Below are 17,742 nucleotides of genomic sequence, written 5' to 3' on the forward strand. Positions count from 1 at the left end.
ATTAGAGAAAAAGGAAGAATGCCCATCTTACCTCAACACTCTACCACACAGGGATTTTATTTTTCTTTCCTCCTTACCCCCCAGAGTTCATTCAATCTGCTGTAGTTACTTTACCGCAGTTTTAAAGTTGCTTACCTTTTACCACCTTGAATTAGAAAGCTGAAAACAATTTTTGTTTGTTGGTTGGTTTGAGGACTAGAATAAAGCTGAAAATATTTTATAGAAAATGTTGGAATAAAATGAAGATATCTTATTTATCATATCTAAGTGTACATTAGTCATCCATCTTTCTGTTATAACTTACATTTTTTTAAATGAATGAAAATAAAGAACCTCTTTTGTGGGGAATCCCCTTTTCTAAGCTTTTTAAATGGCAACAGAAGTCTATCTTTAGAACTATCTTGGACTTCTTTAAATTTCTAATTTAAATGAAAGGTTCTAAAACTTTTTATACTGATGAGTCTTCTGCTTTTATGGATAAAAATATAAAATAAACTGGTCTGTCACTTTGAGAGTCTCCAAAATCTAAGAATCTATTCATTCATAAGTTGACTCAATTCTCCAAGTTTTACATGTTTCATGTTAATATGAAAACATGCCTGCAATCTTAAATACTTTTATTTGAGGTTTTGATAGAATTGTGGTTCTTATAATATTCTAGGCTCTGAACTACACAAAATAGAGGTGATAACAAAATGTCTATTATCTAGATCTTGAAAATTATCTTCTACCATCTACTCAGTTCTACAAAATAAACAAAATAACCCTCTAAAAGGGCTGGGGTTGTGGCTCAGTGGTACAGCGCTCACCTACCACGTGCAAGGCACTGGGTTCAATCCCCAGCACCACATAAAAATAAAAAATAAATAAAAATAAAGGTATTGTGTCCAATTACAACTAAGAGAAATATATATTTTAAAAAAATTGGGGCTGGGGTTATGGCTCAGTGGTACAGCGCTTGCCTTGCCAGCACATACAAGGCCCTGGGTTCGATCCTCAGCACCACATATAAATCAATACAATAAAGGTATTGTGTCCAACTAGAACTAAAAAATATTTTTTTAAATAACCCTCTAAAATGTAACATGATAAAATCCTTTGGCAACAGTTTAAACATTCTGCAACCATAAGGTCTTCTTTGACCAAGGAAAAAATTCTTACTTTTATAAATCTTTTAAAATTGAAGATAAATTGCATATCGAGAATGTGGACTTTGGAGCCAGTCAAGGTTTGAATTATTCTTTTGTCACTAGTCTTGACTTTAAGCAAGTCATAACCTGTCTGTAACTCAGTATCCTCATTTGTTAATTAGGGTTAATAATATCATCCATTCCATGCAGCTGTTGTGAACTTCAAAGGATTTGCTAATTTTAAAGTGCTTAGAACAGTGCTTAGTACAGTATGTCCTCAATAAAGCTTACCCTCAGACAGTATTGCTGTTTGTTATTGTTGTTGCTGCTGATAAACTTTTATTTATGGTTTTGATGGAGTTATGGTTCTTACAAGATTCTAGGCTCTGAACCACACAAAACAGAGGTGACACTAAAATGTCCATTATTTAGATGTAGAAAATAATTTTCTATCAACTGAAGTGGTCCTTGGACTAGGGCTGACTAAACTGAAGGCCACAGAATCTAAATGTAAGCAGAAGGAAATTCTAGACCTGATGTTATTAACTGGATGACCTTGATTGATTCTACCTGTACTTCTTCACTTATGAAGATCGGTTTTTCTCAGCAAGATGCTTGAAATAATACTTTGTGCTCTTTCTGCTTTCCAGGACAGTTGAAAAAGAATAGAGCCATTAGCGAAATAGGATGAACTCTTTGGAAAGGTGCCATACAAACAGGATTCACCAGCAGTAAATTATAACTGTCTTGAAACTCCACCATGCAAAATAAGCTTTACAGGAAAATTCACAAAGTTTAATTTTAATTCTTAGTAAGGAGTCCAAATTGGGTGGGGTCAAGATCATTCCCCCTACTCTATAATCATTATTTCCCCTATAAGCCATTTATATGGGATCAACAGCAAAGAGATAAGACATTTTAGTACAACAATCAATAGATTGATTCCCCATGTGGAAAAGAAAAAAGATATGTTTCTACTTTGCTCATAAATCTTTAAGAACTAAACCAAGAACATAGCAGTGTTCATATTTTACTAATCCTGAAAGAAGATTTTAAAAGCTAGTACTTGACAGCATGAGTTAAGTTTGCAGTGCACAGTGTTCTTTCCCTCAGTGCCAGGTCCTCTCCATCCATCTCTTTCATTCCTGGACACTCTGCTGTGTGCTCATTAGCAGAACTCTCATACTTTATGTCATGAACCAACCATCACTGGCTTAATATTATGATGCTAGCAAGAACCAAAGGAGAACATTCTTCTATCAATTTTATCCGCATCCATTCCCTTCAGAGCCATAAGAAAAAGTCAATATTCTATATAGCTCTCCATAGCCTCTACTGAGAAATAAAATTCTTTATCTAAACAGATGCTTGTTTTGGAACAACAGAAAGCTGCTGTCTGCAAGTCAAGCCCCTTTGTGGAATACCTTTGTCTTAAATTGCAACACATCTCATGCAACCTGGAGGCCCCTGACCCATACAGTATTCAGAAAGCACTGTTTTTAAGTGGCTTTACAAAACTAAATTAAAATCCAAATCACTTTTCAGGATATGAAATATCAACAGGGTTTTCGAAAACATTTTTACTTTTTCAAAAGGGTGATTATTCAATAAACTAGTCACTTATCCTTAGGATGACCAGTACATGTGTAAATTAGGACGTCCTGGAGAGAAGATATGCTCACTGGACTTATTCTGTAAATGTAATTCTGTAATGTTGAGGATTTCCTCCCGCTTATGGTCTCTTCTTTAAAGAACACAAGGCCTTTCTAGGAAGATTTAAAGAGACAGCACCAGCCACTATAACAGTGGATCCTCAAATCCGTCCTGCTTTCTCCTAATCTACTTCAGCAAGGAGAATTAAGAGAGGATTTTTAAGGTAAAGCAGCCAGTTTCAGTTTTCTGGAGAAAAGTGTAACACTGTCTCTTTAGTCTCACTTCGTTGGGAGGAGAAAAATTCAGGTTTCTTCTTCCTTCCTTTAGTAAAGTACTCATTCCAAAGAGCCTTACTTTGACTTGGAATTTTAGTACAATGATCAATAGACTGATTTTTCTATAAAGGAAAAGAAAAAAAGATAAGTATCCTCTATTTCTTTTCTCATAAATCTTTTAAGAACAAAACCAAATAGTTTCTGTTGGCCTCTGATATTTTTATTAGATCAATAACAATTTGTTGTGTCTCAACTAAAGTAAGCTGAAATTCTAACACTTATATATAAAAAGTACACTCTCCATTTTAACACAAATATTAATACAGATTAACACCACAGATCTATGAAGAAATTAACTTTCAAAGAAAAATATACAGCTTAATTTGGTGGGGAAAGTTCTAAAAATAATTTAATGCCAAGTTTCTGATCATTTAACACGTCATTTTCTTTTTCATCTGAAGTTATGAATCACTTTAAGCCCACAAAATTTAAAGTGATAAAAGCAAACAAAACTTTGCTTTTAAAAAAATTAAGCTAATAATGCTCCATGGACAGTGATGGGAATTCATGAGTTATAAAATATACTTGCATGTATATATACACACCTCTAAAGTTTATAAATTGAGAGATAAATATCTTAGAATAAGTACTAAAAAGCAAATCTCAAGTGCTAAAAAGCAAATCTACAAGAATTTGCCATACAATTAGACATTCTCCAGGGAAAAAAAGTTAATTTGGTTCAAGTACTTAGTCCCACTCTTAATATTTTAGACCAAACATTTTCTGATGCTGCTGAACTTTCTGTTTTATTCTTTCAATTCTAGCAAAGGAAAACAGTATAATAAAGATTTTTATTTCTGGAATTTGATTTTAAACAACAAAAGGCAAGTAACACAAAAATAATGAGTTTATCACTTTATAAGTTTAAGTGTTCTTACTTGAAATCTGACAAAGTTCCATTTCCCTGTTGGAGGCAAATGATAATGCTAATTCTTTATTTGGGACACTCATCCTGGCTCATGTGATTACATAGAAAAAAGCTGAGAACTTACCTTCTATCAATACTCAGGACTATGTAAAAGTATTACTTTATTTTCTAATCATAATAAAATGTTTTAATAAACCTATAAATGGTGAAGGAGTGGCTTAAATATTTCAAAATGCATTAAGACTCAGAAACTACCTTATAGAAATCTGTCCAGCACACTACCTATTGATTTGTCCCTTCTCTTTTTTTATTAGAGTTACCATAAATGAGCTCCATTTTTTCAGCTGTTTTTTTTTTTTTTTCCTGAGTACAAGTGGTTCTTCTATACTATCCAAAGGAGAAAAGCATCCCAAGCTTTAACTTAAGAGCAAGGAAGAAATATGTGCTTCTATCTCACAAGATGTTTGTATTTGAAAAAGAAAATTCATTTCACTTATTCTACCTTTTGTACAATATTTCAATGTAAGATAAAAAATGGATTTCAAGTGTGTGAGTTACTGATTTTTTTTCCCTAACTTCATAGACATTTTGTCCCTTATCTGGAGGATACTGGCTACAGACTTGTTGAATATGAGGCCAGCTAGTATTAAAGAGACAACTATTTCAAGTGTGAAGATTATGTGGCTCTTTTGTAAAAAGACCAGAAAACAATGCCTTTACCCAAACAATTGGATCTAGAGACTTCTATTACGAGCTCAAGGAAAGCAAAAGTACTAAAAGTGTTCTAAGACTATAACTTTTAGGTAAGCCAATCAACCTTTACTTCTTTAACAAAAGGAATAATTTTAGTATAATGTGACCTGCTGCTTCTTTCCCTAATCAGAAGATTCCAGAAGCAACTCAAAACTCAAAGTAAAACTGAAATTAACAAAATGAAAACTGAACTGTTTTGAAACTATGACTCAACTTCTTACAACCCACACACTAAACTAGGAGCATAAATTAGCATAGAAGTGATAGGTCTTTTAGGCATAAATCACTCATGTATAAACTAAGTAAAATATATTAAAGAATCTTATAAGGAAGCTACTTTTTGTGGCTGAGATCCTATATGGGTTGATTTTCTTCAACCTTAATAGATTTTTTTAACCAAATATGATATAATTAAAAAATATTTTAGAATTATGAACAAGAAAAATATACTAAGATACAGAGGTACTAAAAATATTGCTGCTGTCTACAACTGAGTGAAGAAAAGTTGCCGTGGCAATGGATGGGTTGAGGGTAAAGGAAACAGGGGATAAGAGTATACCCTCTCAAAGTAAATAACTAAATAGCTTTAAAAAAAAAAAAGACCATCAGACAAATGTTGACGTATACTAGTCTCTAATAATCATTAGATTTCAATGATTTAAACCTGCAGTAGAGTGGCTAGGTAGGTAGCTCAGTCACACAGCACTTGCCTAGCATGTATGAAGTTCTATAGTCAATCCCTGCACCAAAACAAAAACAAAAACAAAACCTAAACAAACAAAATAACCCCTCAAAAAACAAACTAACAAAACTTCCATAAGAGTGTAAACATGTCATAAGGACTTCCATTTCACTCATTAAAAAAATACCCTTAGAAGTCCTTTTTAACTCTACAGTCCTAAAAACTATAGACTTTATCTACCCTGATCCCTTTTAACCATTACTTTGTGGACTTGCATTATTCAAAAGAAAATGTAAGACCAATGAAATCTATCAATATGGATTTTTCTAAATTTAAGTTCTGTCTCTGATTAAAAATGGCCTAAGTGGGCTGGGGATGTAGCTCAGTGGTACCGTGCTTGCCTAGCATACTCAAGGCCCTGGGCTTGATCCCCAGAGTAAAACACACAAACATACACACACACACACACACACACACACACGGCACTCCATGTTTACCTAAAATTATTGTAATGCTGAAAAATGCCTGACAAAGGTAGAGTAATTCAGAAGACCCTGTGTTCCTGAAGAGAAAAAAGAAGCACATTACATAATGCTAAATGACAATATGAATGATGTGTCCAATCACAGCTATCTGTGAGTTACACAAAAAATGTTCATCAGAATTGTGTTCTCTAATCATAATATGTCAAATTATCATGTCATCTATGACTAAAAAATATTTTTAAAAAATGTGAAAGAAACAGTATCATGTGAAACACAGAAGTATAAAAGAAAAATTATGTTCCATCTAGCTTAGAAAAGAAACTCAGACATGTTTAGGGTACTAAATCCCTGCTCACTTCTTACCATGTTTAAAGCAACTAAAATCTCTGCTTCTAATCTAGGAAACAAATATCCTCAGACAGCAAGCTCTTTCCAAGTAGTATTATTTGCAAGCCTCAACCCAATCAAAACTAGAAAGTTAGTATTAGATTTTAGTTACATTTATGGTATCAAAATCAAATTCAATGTATTCTATCAATCCACTCTCACTGGAGGTTGATAGAAGCGGTGATTATTAACATAAATTACTATAATAACTATGAGCCATTGGAACCGAAGAATCACTCACAGTTAAAACTTAACAGTAGACTTAGAAAGCTTCCTTGGTCTATTAGTAAAATTAAGAGAAAAATTTTCCTAAATGCCTTATTGTAATAACATGAGAGACTACTCTTCAATAGGTTGACATTTCTTTTTTTTATTTTTTTAAGTTTTAGGTGGACACAATATCTTTATTTTACATTTATGTGGTGATGAGGATTGAACCCAGTGCCTCCTACATGCTAGGTGAGAGCTCAACCACTGAGCCACAACCCCAGCCCAGGTTGACATTTCTATGCTCAACTCCACTATCTGCTTTCTTACTTGGAGAAAGCTACATAAAGTTTTGTACAGGAAAGCATCTCTTACAACCAGGAAACTAAGAATAGTGAGTGGTTATGCTTATACTTCCTCTCTCTTTCCCATTGACTCCTTTTTCCTCTCAAGGCCATTAAAAGTGAAACGGCACCTCCATTAAGAGAAAGGTTTATGGCTACCAATCTTTGCAAAACCACATAATCAAAATATTCCAGGTGTTTCTCTGGTAGAGTATGTCCTCCCTGTCCATGTTACATCAATTGACACTGTTACAGGCACAGCTAAGGTTACAGAATCCTTGATGAATATTAGACCGTAATGTAAGCCATGTCAGCATACAAATGTGAAAGAAAAGGGCTGGGGCTGAAGCTCAGCGGCAGAGTGCCTGCTTAGCATGTATGAGGCATGAGGTTTGATACTCAGCACCATATAAAATAAAGGTATCATGTCATCTACAACTAAAAATTTTTTTAAAAAAATATGAAAGAAACAGTGTCACGTGAAAAACAGAAATAAAAAGAAAAATTATGTTCCATCTAGCTTAGAAAAGAAACTCAGACATGTTTAGGGTACTAAAACCCTAAATCCCTGCTCACTTATTACCATGTTTAAAGAACTGAAATCTCTGCTTCTAATCTAGGAAACAAATATCCACAGAAATAAGAAACCTCCTGGTGCTGAATCCACAAAACTCCACAGTAATCTTGGTTACTTTTTATACTCTTGACATTTAAAATACCAGAAATACAATCCTGAGTGCCTTTTCCTTACACCTGTCATGTTGCCACACGAGACCAAGACACTGACTAAAACCTATGAATAAAGATCAGTGACATTTCATTCTAAACTATTTGAGCACTTAAAAGCCTAGAGCCCATTACTTAATATAGAGAAGTGTATGCATACTAGATAGTGAAAAATAAAGGACTCCAACTAGTGCCACTACCAAATGGAAATACAGAAGTGATACTCTTTTCCAGGAGTTATTTGGCAAAATACTGATTTTAAACAGGGATATTACATTAACAATTATCTTTGTACACAGAGAATTCTGACAATGGAAGACTTTTCTAAACTAAATGGCATGTCCCTGGCTTAAAAGAAAACCTAAAGGGATCAACAAAGTTTTAAATAGAATTTAATATTTAACTATCTAATTTCACCTCTGTTGATCAACAGTCAACTCTGAAACAATATTAGAGCCAAAAGTTTATTATAAACACTTTAACAGATTTTGCCTCTGTTCCTTAAGTTGGCCTAAGACTACTCTCCTGATTTTGATTACCTTCTGATATGGATTATCACTTTTGCAAAGTCATTCTTATAAACTCAATCTTTCTCTTTCTCATCTTTTATTGGAGTTTAAAAATGCTCTCAAAGAGCAGGAGTTGATTGAATGGCAAAAATAATACACACACATGCATTTATGACATGATATGGAACATATGAAATGGACTGTGAAAGTGGGGAAGGAATAAACTTTATTGGCCCATAGAAGGGATGAGGGAACAAGAAGGAAGGGCTGGGAAAAAGAATGAGTATGTGTGGGGAAACTAAAACTGAATGATTTAAATGTGCAAATACACTTTGTAACCTCCAACAATCAATGGAGAAGTAGGTATGTACATAAGATACAGGAGGCTAAAGTGAGTTTCACTTTGTAGTTGATGCTACTTGTACCAGCTCTATTATTAGTAAGTCACCATTTAATTCTGCCACATCAGACAAGGCTCCCTCTGGTTAGTGTAAACAGGTTTTCCATCCAGGGATGCAGTGTGACCCTCCAGTGCTCAGAAGGCATGCTTGTGACGAACTTGCACACCTTCCAGTTCCCCACCTCCAACGGCGGCCAGGGTCTCCAGTCTGCTTAAGCGCTCCAGACTTCTTCCAAGAATTTCTTCTAGCCGACTGCGTAATACCTGGGCCCCTTCGAGTTCCACCTGCAGAGTTCGATCTCTTTCAGAGCTGATTGAACATGCCACATGGAAGGAAAATGGATTAGCCATCAACTGTAACAAGTCCACATATGTTTCCAAAGAGCCATCAATGCTACTCTAGACTGTGAGATTTTCTAAAGTAATGTTCTCCAGGACATCATAAATGAATGAGCCCACTTGAATCAAATTGTGAAATATGATGTATTAAGAACTATGTAATGTTTTGAACGACCAACAATAAAAAAATAAATAAATAAATAATAAATAAATAAATAAACAAACGAGCTCTTTGGTGCAGCACATGTAGTCACTACTGATAGATTTGCAAGGCCTGTTCTTTCTTCAAAGCCTGCCCCTTTAGGCCAGATTCTGGGCAAATCTCAAATAAAATTATAGTCTTATGATTGCTCTCACCCTCCTACAGGCCCCATAAAAGAAATTTCATTATTAAAAGCTTTAGTTTCTGAAAAACTAAAACCCAGGAAAAATTAAATGTAAACTGAAAGGCATGGGGATATAGCTCAGTTGGTAGAGTGCTTGCCTCATATGCACAGGCCCTAGATTCAATCCCTAGCACCACAAAAAAAAAAAAAGTAAACTTGCTTCCATGTTTACCCAAAATTATTGTAATGCTGAAAAGTGTCTGACAAAGGTAGAATAATTCAGAAGACCCTGTGAAGCAAGACTGAGCCAAGTAGAATTGCTGAAGATAGCTATTTTTTACCAAAATGGACAGTGTTCTGAAAATAAATCCAGTTCATAAAGACTAAAGATCCAGGGGTTCTTTAAAAAATAACACAAGCAAGTGGTCCTATCATACCTTTCCCCTGCTTTCATTTTCCTGAGTAAAAAGAAAATATTTTTAAGTCCAACAAGAAATTAGAAGAAATGGGAATAATAAAAATTTAAAACTGTGAAAGAGAAAAAAGGACTAGGAGAGAAAGCGAAATGAGGCGGGGGGAGGGTAATATAAAATAAACACAAAAGATAAAATATACATGACCAAAAATCAAGAGAAAAATACAAGAAAATATAATCATCATGATGATTATCGATGATTCTGAGGTAATATTAGGTATTGCAATGACTATATTACCTTCAATGATACTTAACTAATATCTGAGACCTTTGTAGCTATACTTTTATAACAGAACAGCCTTCAACAGGACATGGAGCAGAGAAAAGAAAGGAACATACACCAAATGCTTACCATATGCAAAGCACTGTTTAGATGCCTAAGCTGTCTTCTCATTTAATCCTCACAGTAACTATGTGAAACACACTATTCCTGACAAGATTTAGACACTGAGGCTTGGAGCCATCTACGCAACAAATAACAAAGTGGACAGCTTTCTTTTTCTCTCTTCTTTGGTATTATTAGCATCTGCACTTAATAAAGAACAGAAGAAATAAAAGAAATGAAAAGAATAAAAGGAATATTTTTTTTAAAAAAAGGGAAAAACAAAGTTGGGCCTGACAGCACATGCCTATAATCTCAGTGACTTGGGAGACTTAGGCAGGAAGATCACAAATTCAAGGCCAGCTTCAGCAACTTAGTGAGATCCTGTCTCAATAATAATAATAAAAAAAATAATAATTTAGTAAAGGGAAAAGTTAATCTCTTACCTCTCTGGATGGGCATGGAACTTCACCAAGCTGCTATAGAGCTGTCTCTCAGCTTGTAAGGCCTCATTGAGTCGACTCTTTTCGTCTACTAGTCCTTCTAGCATCAGCAACAACTGAAGAAAGAAAAGAAGCAACATACAAATGGAAAAGTGAGGCGTGAGGCCAAGTTTATCCTGAAAAAAAGAAAAATGTATTTGCACATACTCTGACCAAAAAGTCCCAGTCTTTTATTATTTAAGATCTCTGTAGTATCTTACAGTTTTAATCAGTGACACAATATCATTTTATATCTTAGCTGAATTCAGATATGAGCGCAAGAAAGAAAAAAAAGGAGACAAAAGTCAAAAGCATAGGGAAGAAGCCCAAAAAACAGTGAGAAAGGATAGGAAAGAGGAAAACATACAATAGGACTTTCTAGTTTTCAATGTTCATGCAATAAACATTTACTGAGCACCTTTTAATGTGACAAACTCTGTTCTAATTCTAGGGAAAAGCTTACTATCTAGTGGGAGGAAAAGACATCCATCAATCATACATATGTCCTGTGAGATATACTTCATGACATAAAAATAATGGGCTATGATAATGTGTAAATAGCAGAGATGTTTAAGCTAAAATTAAAGCTGGGGGCGGGGATGATAAGAACAGTTAGTGAGAGTAATGGTAATGGATGTAGAGCATAGGTAAATAAATCTTTTTGAAAAAATTTGGCATCGAAAAGGTCAAGCATAAAGTAGAGCTACAGAGGAACTCAAGGCAAAGGCAGGGTTGTTTCCTCTCTTCCTTTTTTAAATTGGGAGTTGTCTGAACATGGCTAAATGCAGGCAGATGAGAAAGTTAATTGAGAGAGAAGTGACTTATGTTTCAGGGTGAAGGATAACTGACAGTATGTGTCCAAAAGCAACTGCTACTCCTTTCAGAACTATAAAGGTTAGAAATAGGCATGTATGACTGCTACTGAGCAAGGTACTGTGGAGTATGGATTCTCTATGAAATACCATCAACTGACCTAGATTTTTTTTCAAAAGTAGTTGAGATTGACAGTCTTTCTATTGCTTATTTCAAATAAAAAAATAAAGTCTGCATTTCAATAATTTACCTGTTGTCTTCGGTTTCCTGAAATTTCTTGACCCTGGGATTCTACTGAAGCAACTTTTTCTCGAAGAAGTAAGACTTCTTGTGTCAGGCGTTCCATAGCTGGTATGTCTTCAGGATCAACCAGTTGCATTTGCAGGTCCTAGAAATTAAAAAACAAGTAATAAGTATAGATATTAATATAGTAATAAAAGCTGTTCTAGCAGAGGAGCAAGGGAACAGATATTCTTGAAATAATCTACTATACTTTCAAGTGGGATATTGATAAGCACTGGCCAAGGGACCAAATGTATCCACATATTGTTTGAAGATGCCCTTCAGGTAATCTAAGTTTCCAACACTTCCAATGGTCTTTAAAAAGCTTTGAAAGACCTTTATGAGATCTTCTTTTATCTGTATGTTCCTGGTCAGGGACTCCAGATCAGCAGCCTGCACCTGTAGCTCTTCCTCTTGTACAGCCATCATAGACTGTAGAGCAGAAAGTTCCATCTGGGGACAGAAGAAACACTGGAGTCAGCAGGTAGAGGAAACAACAGCTGTCACATTTACATTTTAACAATGAGGCAACTGCTTTTCATATCACATCACTATCAGCCAATAATGCAAAAGAAAACAAGAACATGAATAAAGCTCTACTGGAACAAATAAATAAACCACACAGCATGGTACCAAATGTTGTTTCATGGGAAGTTGTAATGGTTGTTTTTAATGGTGTTCCTTTACTTGAGTTAGCAGTATAAAACCATCAAATTTATTTAATTTAACCATATTTATTATGACACCTAAAAACTGGTTATCTTTAGCAGAAGTAAAAGATGAAGTTCTTCTTCATATAAGTTCCTTAGCTAATAGATTAAAACATTATAGAACACCTCCATTATGCAAAACTTAATGAATTAATAAATAAGGCATCAAACAAAAATAGCTGCTAACATCAGAGATCACTAAATATTACATGCTTCCTACTAAACATGCTACCACCTACAATGGAATCTTACACATAGTTAGCACTGTAGGCCCTAAACTTTCAGTGTTGTATTTTCCTTCCCTCCTCATCAGAAAATGATAAACATCGTTATAACAAATTCATTAAAAATTATGATAATAACCATAGCTGAGTTGTTCTCACAAACTTAGCGATCTGGCTAATCTACTTCTTGTCCTTCAATATCGGCCACTTTTATCCTTATTCTTCACTTTCTAGGAATACAAGACTTTTTCTGTTCTTGTAACATAGACTCTTGATTCATGGGCTTTATACCTATTACTCGGTCTGCCTGAAATATCTTTTTCAAGGATGCTTCCTTCCCATCCTCAGGACCCTAGTGTCATCTGCTCAAAGAAGTCTTCTTTGACCACTCCAGTTAAGGTGGTCCCCATCCATGTTACTTTCTATCACATTTTTTTTGTATCACTCATTTTAATTTTCAATTATAATATCATAATATTTTATAATGCTTATATTAGCAAATATATCAAGGAAATCTTATGTTTATAATTTATAATATCTAATGGCATAATTATTATAACATATTATAATTTATAATATAACGTGTTTCTTGTCTTTTATCTCTCTAGTAGAAATTACACAGAACCAGAATGGACATTGTTGATATTGCTCACTACCTCAGCCCTGCACTAGCTTACAGAAAGTATCCCATATATGAATGAATGAACAAGTGAACAAATGAATCCTCACAGAAATCCTATGGGGCAACTACTTTTCAATTTACAGATAAGGTGACTTCTACACCTCAAGTTACAGATGAGGTGATTGAGACAGAAATTAAGGAACCAATTCAAAAATCACAGAGCTAGTAAGTGGAAGATCCAGAGTATGAACTTGTGGAACCAAACTTGATTCACTAGGCATAATGTCTTTCCTGTAGGTATCACATTCCATATAATCTTTATAGCAATGGCAAGTTATTTTAAATAAATATTTTATAGAACTATTTTAAGATAATCTTTAAAAATTCAGTGGAACAAGTGAAGAGAGATGGTAGAGAAGCCAATTAAAGGTATAATTAAGCTTCCTAAAGGAAGCAACACTTCTTCCTTAAGCACATAAAATTTAAGTCAAAAGTAAGAAAAATTTTATTTGTGTATCTTCTAATTCCATCAATGCTTGCGGTATAACTGTGTGGCTCATAATGATTTAGTAACAGTTATCTTTTAACTACCTTTATTTTCCTTCCATGCTGAAGGAGCTTAGTTAGTGTAACTCTTGACATTTCTTTGCCCCCAATCAGGGGGAGGGACTTGACTTATCTGTACACAGTGGAAGAATAAACCAGGCCTGCTTGGCTCACACCCCCACTTCCTCTCCTTAGAAGACACTAGCCTAAAGGAAGACTATTTCTTATCGCTGCTTCTCCAAAGGCAGTTTGTTGCCCACCACAGAATAGTCTGCCAGGCCAATGCTGCCTGTGACTGAGCAGGTCAATTACCCAATCCAGGTCCAACATTGGTTCTTACATTAAGTTTTCTAAGACTCTGTCAGTATTAAATCTGATAAAGCTTCAGGCTATCTGCCACCAATTTGTTTTATTTCTCAATTTGTTCAGGGTTGGGTATGAAAAAAGGGTGCTATTTATCAGATCCTCTTCAAAGAGATAGATAGATAGATAGATAGATAGAGAGATAGAGACAAGACATCCAGGTACTTGGTTCCATTGAAAAAAAATGAAAACATGAAGAAGAAAACATTTTTACAGCATGATAAAAGGTCTGCAGGTAAGACTGACACAGGTTTTAAATCCTGGCATAAACTCCTTTACAAGGCATTTAAACTAATGATTTCCTCAAGTGTAAAATGGGAATAATATAGCTACTTTTCAGGGCTACATAAGAAATACAGGAAATGTTTTACAAATATTTGGCACATTACAGGGAATTAATGAAGTAACTACTGCTGCATCTATATACTACTATAATATCAAAACAGGAAATATGGAGAAAATCGACATAGCTTTTGGTAAATACCTCATGTTAGATGGAATATGGTAATACATTTATATGTTATTGAACTTAGAAGAGGGTAATGGATTAAGGATTCATGAAGTTAAGCAATGGCTAAAAATCATTCATTCAAAATATTCATTCATAAGCATTATAATTTTATGATCACGAAAACAGAACAGAATCAAAAAGTAACATTAATCTGAATTTGGTACATATGAGAAAAACAGAAATAGTATGTGAAAATTAAAATATCTGACATGAATAATCAATGGCTAAAGTAAAGGAAAAAAGGGAAAGGACTAGGAGATTTAAAAACTAATTTTTTAAAATGCCATGCATGAATTGGTTTATAAGCAAAAATATGGTAATAAAATCAAAAGGTATAATAAGACAATTTCATCATAAATATAAACAGATTTTATATTATAGATCAAATTACAGCAAAAAAGGTAGAAAAAACTAGGAACTGAGCTAGCTAACTTAGGAACCCATGACACTGACTTTTTTAAAAAATATTTTTTGGTTATTGATGGACATCTATTTTATTTGCTTATCTATAGGTGGTGCTAGGAATCAAACCCAGTGTCTCACACATATGAGGCAAGCACTCTACCACTGAACTACATACAACTCCAGCCCCTGACTGACCTTTTAAAATAGATACCATAGCAACATGTGTTTAGTTATTGTCTGTAATGCTACGTTGTAGCCCTAACATTTCTTCTACATCATAGCTGGACATACAACTGGCTGTATGGGGAAGACAGAGGAAGGATTTCTATAAGACTGACAGGTTTCTTCTAAGAAAATGGATGAAAATTACTGATAGAAAGAGTTCATGCATAAGATGGGGAAGAGTATCTATTCCAAGAAATGACTTCTTAGAAAGAAAGTATTTGGAGACACAAAAGACTTTGAGTCTAAATCTTAGCTTTGGCATTTATTAGTTAGGACTAATCCCTGTCCCATTAAAAATAAATAAATTAGTGTTTCAACTTTTCCATCTATAAAATAAGTCCAATATCATCTATTTTGTGTAGAGTTGTGAACACTGGCATTAATTTAAGAATTCAGCACAGTCTAATGCATATAAGAGTACTCAAATATTATTGCTCATACTCAAATTTCTCTTGTTTAATGCTTCTAAACTCTAATTTCATGAGTCTAATGTCATAATTCTAAGCAGCAATAACATAGCGTTTCCTCTTTTCACAAGTGTTTTACAATTATTTTATTACAGTTATTAATGGGTAGAAAAAACTTCATTATTTCAGTAGTTAAAAAGCTTTAAAAGTCCCCATTATAAAAATAAGAGGATCTTATTGGATAAAATATATATATATATGTATGCATATATATTATATATATCTTATTTACATGTATCTTTATATTATATACAATGTTATATATTATCTATATCTTACATATACATCCTTTACATATAAACACACACACACACACACACACACACACACACACACACACACACACACACACATATAAAATGATTTATTTTTTTCCAAAAAGAAAAAAGGTATACCTTATATTTGAACTTAGATATTATACTTAAAGAATCGTACTCTTTTAAATATAAACTATTCTGGGGGGAAAAAAAAAACAAAAACAGGAATTTAGAAATTAGCCTTGACTATAAAACTCACCTGACTTTCTCTTTCTTTTTTAGTCATAAGTACAAGTTCCTCTTTAGCATTACTCAGTTCTTTCTCCAGTCCTGCAACTGTGTCCAAGTCTCCTAAAATGAACACATAGTGCCAGTTTTAATCACTAAAAACATGTAATCTCTGCTGCCTCGTTTTTGAGAAATTTACTTGGAATATGCATTCCAGCAATTAAGAAAAAATAAACACACACACACACACACTGTTTTATAGCATTATTTATAATAGCAAAATATTGCAATCACTCTACATGCGAAAGAGAAAAGATGGAATCAGCTACAGTGTATTCACATTAAGGACTATATATATATACAGCTATAAAAAAGAATGAGGAAGTTCATGAACTTATATGGAGCAATTTCAAGGAAACGTTAAGTGAAAGAAGCTATGTTCAAAAGAATACTTCTATCTGGAAAAGGGGGAAATATGTGACACACACATATAAATTATGTATGCACATGATTCATCTGTTTATTTTTGCAAAAAGATATTTCATTAATGATAACACAGAATTTAACAATTTACCTTCAGAGAATGAAAAGAAACATGAGAGAAAAGATTGGAAAGCAGAGGGGACTTCTGAGAATATTTTTTTCATATACTTGCCTTTTTAACTGTGTTAATGTTAAATTTTGAATGTGTAGGTTAGTTTGACAATAATAGGACATAAAAATCTAAAATTATGGAATACAGAAGTAGATATTATAATAATTTTTTAAAAGACACAATCCACTTACACAACAAATGGAGTGCGAAGATAAGGGCAAGATAACTCTTTTTTGTAAAAGAATTTCATAACAGATAAGAGAAAAAATTTAAGAACTAGGAAATTAATTTTTAAAAGTTCAAGCAAGGTTTAAAGAATGCTAAAGCCACTGACTATTGGGAAACACAACTGTCAGCATCTCAAGCTATCAGCCTGTAGAGCACTTACTAATTACAAAGGGGAAAATGAACCTTTACAATGGAGAGATCTGGCACACATTACAACCTTAACCAAAGGATAAAATTTGTTACCACTACGTAAAAATTTTTCCACATTTGATGATCTGATACTTATTCCTGTATATCCAATTATTCAACTTGAAGCAAACTGACCAATATGCACTAATGGGATACACCCAGAAAGACATCACTCATAGGATTCTTGACAAAAATGTTTTAACCTGAACCTAACCATGAGGAAACAATGATAGACAGTGCTCTGAATTCTTCAAAAATCCTAATGTTGTAAAAGACAGGAGGAAAAAGGTTGGAAAACTGTTCTAGATTAAAGTAGACTGAAGACAGGACATCTAAGCACAATGCATGACCCCTGGTGGCAAGAAGAAGCAACTACAGAAAATGTTATTGAGACAATGAGAATTCTAAATATGGATTATATATTTAGATAGTAAAAATACATTAAGGTCAAATTTCCTAAACAAGATAATTACATTGTAAACATGTAGGAGAATGCCTTTGTCCTTAGAAAATACTTGCTGAAATATTTACAGATCAAATGTCATGATGTTTATAAGAATTTAGAAAAAAAGCATTATATCTATATATGTTGTGCACACGGAAGGAAAGAAATAATGCAAATGTGGCAAATGTTAACAATTGATGAATCCTAAT

General features: G+C 33.7%; 1 protein-coding gene across 12 annotated transcripts in view; it reads right to left on the bottom strand.

The window, feature by feature from the left end:
- Nucleotides 1-17,742, bottom strand: part of Pde4dip (phosphodiesterase 4D interacting protein) — a 185,985-nt gene that overhangs the window by 41,643 nt on the left and 126,600 nt on the right. For 7 of the 12 annotated variants that reach the window (XM_077791175.1, XM_077791178.1, XM_077791177.1 and 4 more), the window contains 5 exons: nt 16,108-16,199; nt 11,855-11,971; nt 11,487-11,624; nt 10,388-10,500; nt 8,647-8,789 (listed from right to left, as the gene is read on the bottom strand). In XM_077791175.1, the coding sequence (XP_077647301.1) occupies nt 8,647-8,789; nt 10,388-10,500; nt 11,487-11,624; nt 11,855-11,971; nt 16,108-16,199 (603 nt within the window). The remainder of the gene's footprint in view (nt 1-8,646; nt 8,790-10,387; nt 10,501-11,486; nt 11,625-11,854; nt 11,972-16,107; nt 16,200-17,742) is intronic. The other 5 variants (XM_077791185.1, XM_077791184.1, XM_077791183.1 and 2 more) reach the window with 1 other exon arrangement.

The sequence above is a fragment of the Urocitellus parryii genome, chromosome 11 (assembly GCF_045843805.1).
Source record: "Urocitellus parryii isolate mUroPar1 chromosome 11, mUroPar1.hap1, whole genome shotgun sequence".
NCBI lineage: Eukaryota > Metazoa > Chordata > Mammalia > Rodentia > Sciuridae > Urocitellus > Urocitellus parryii.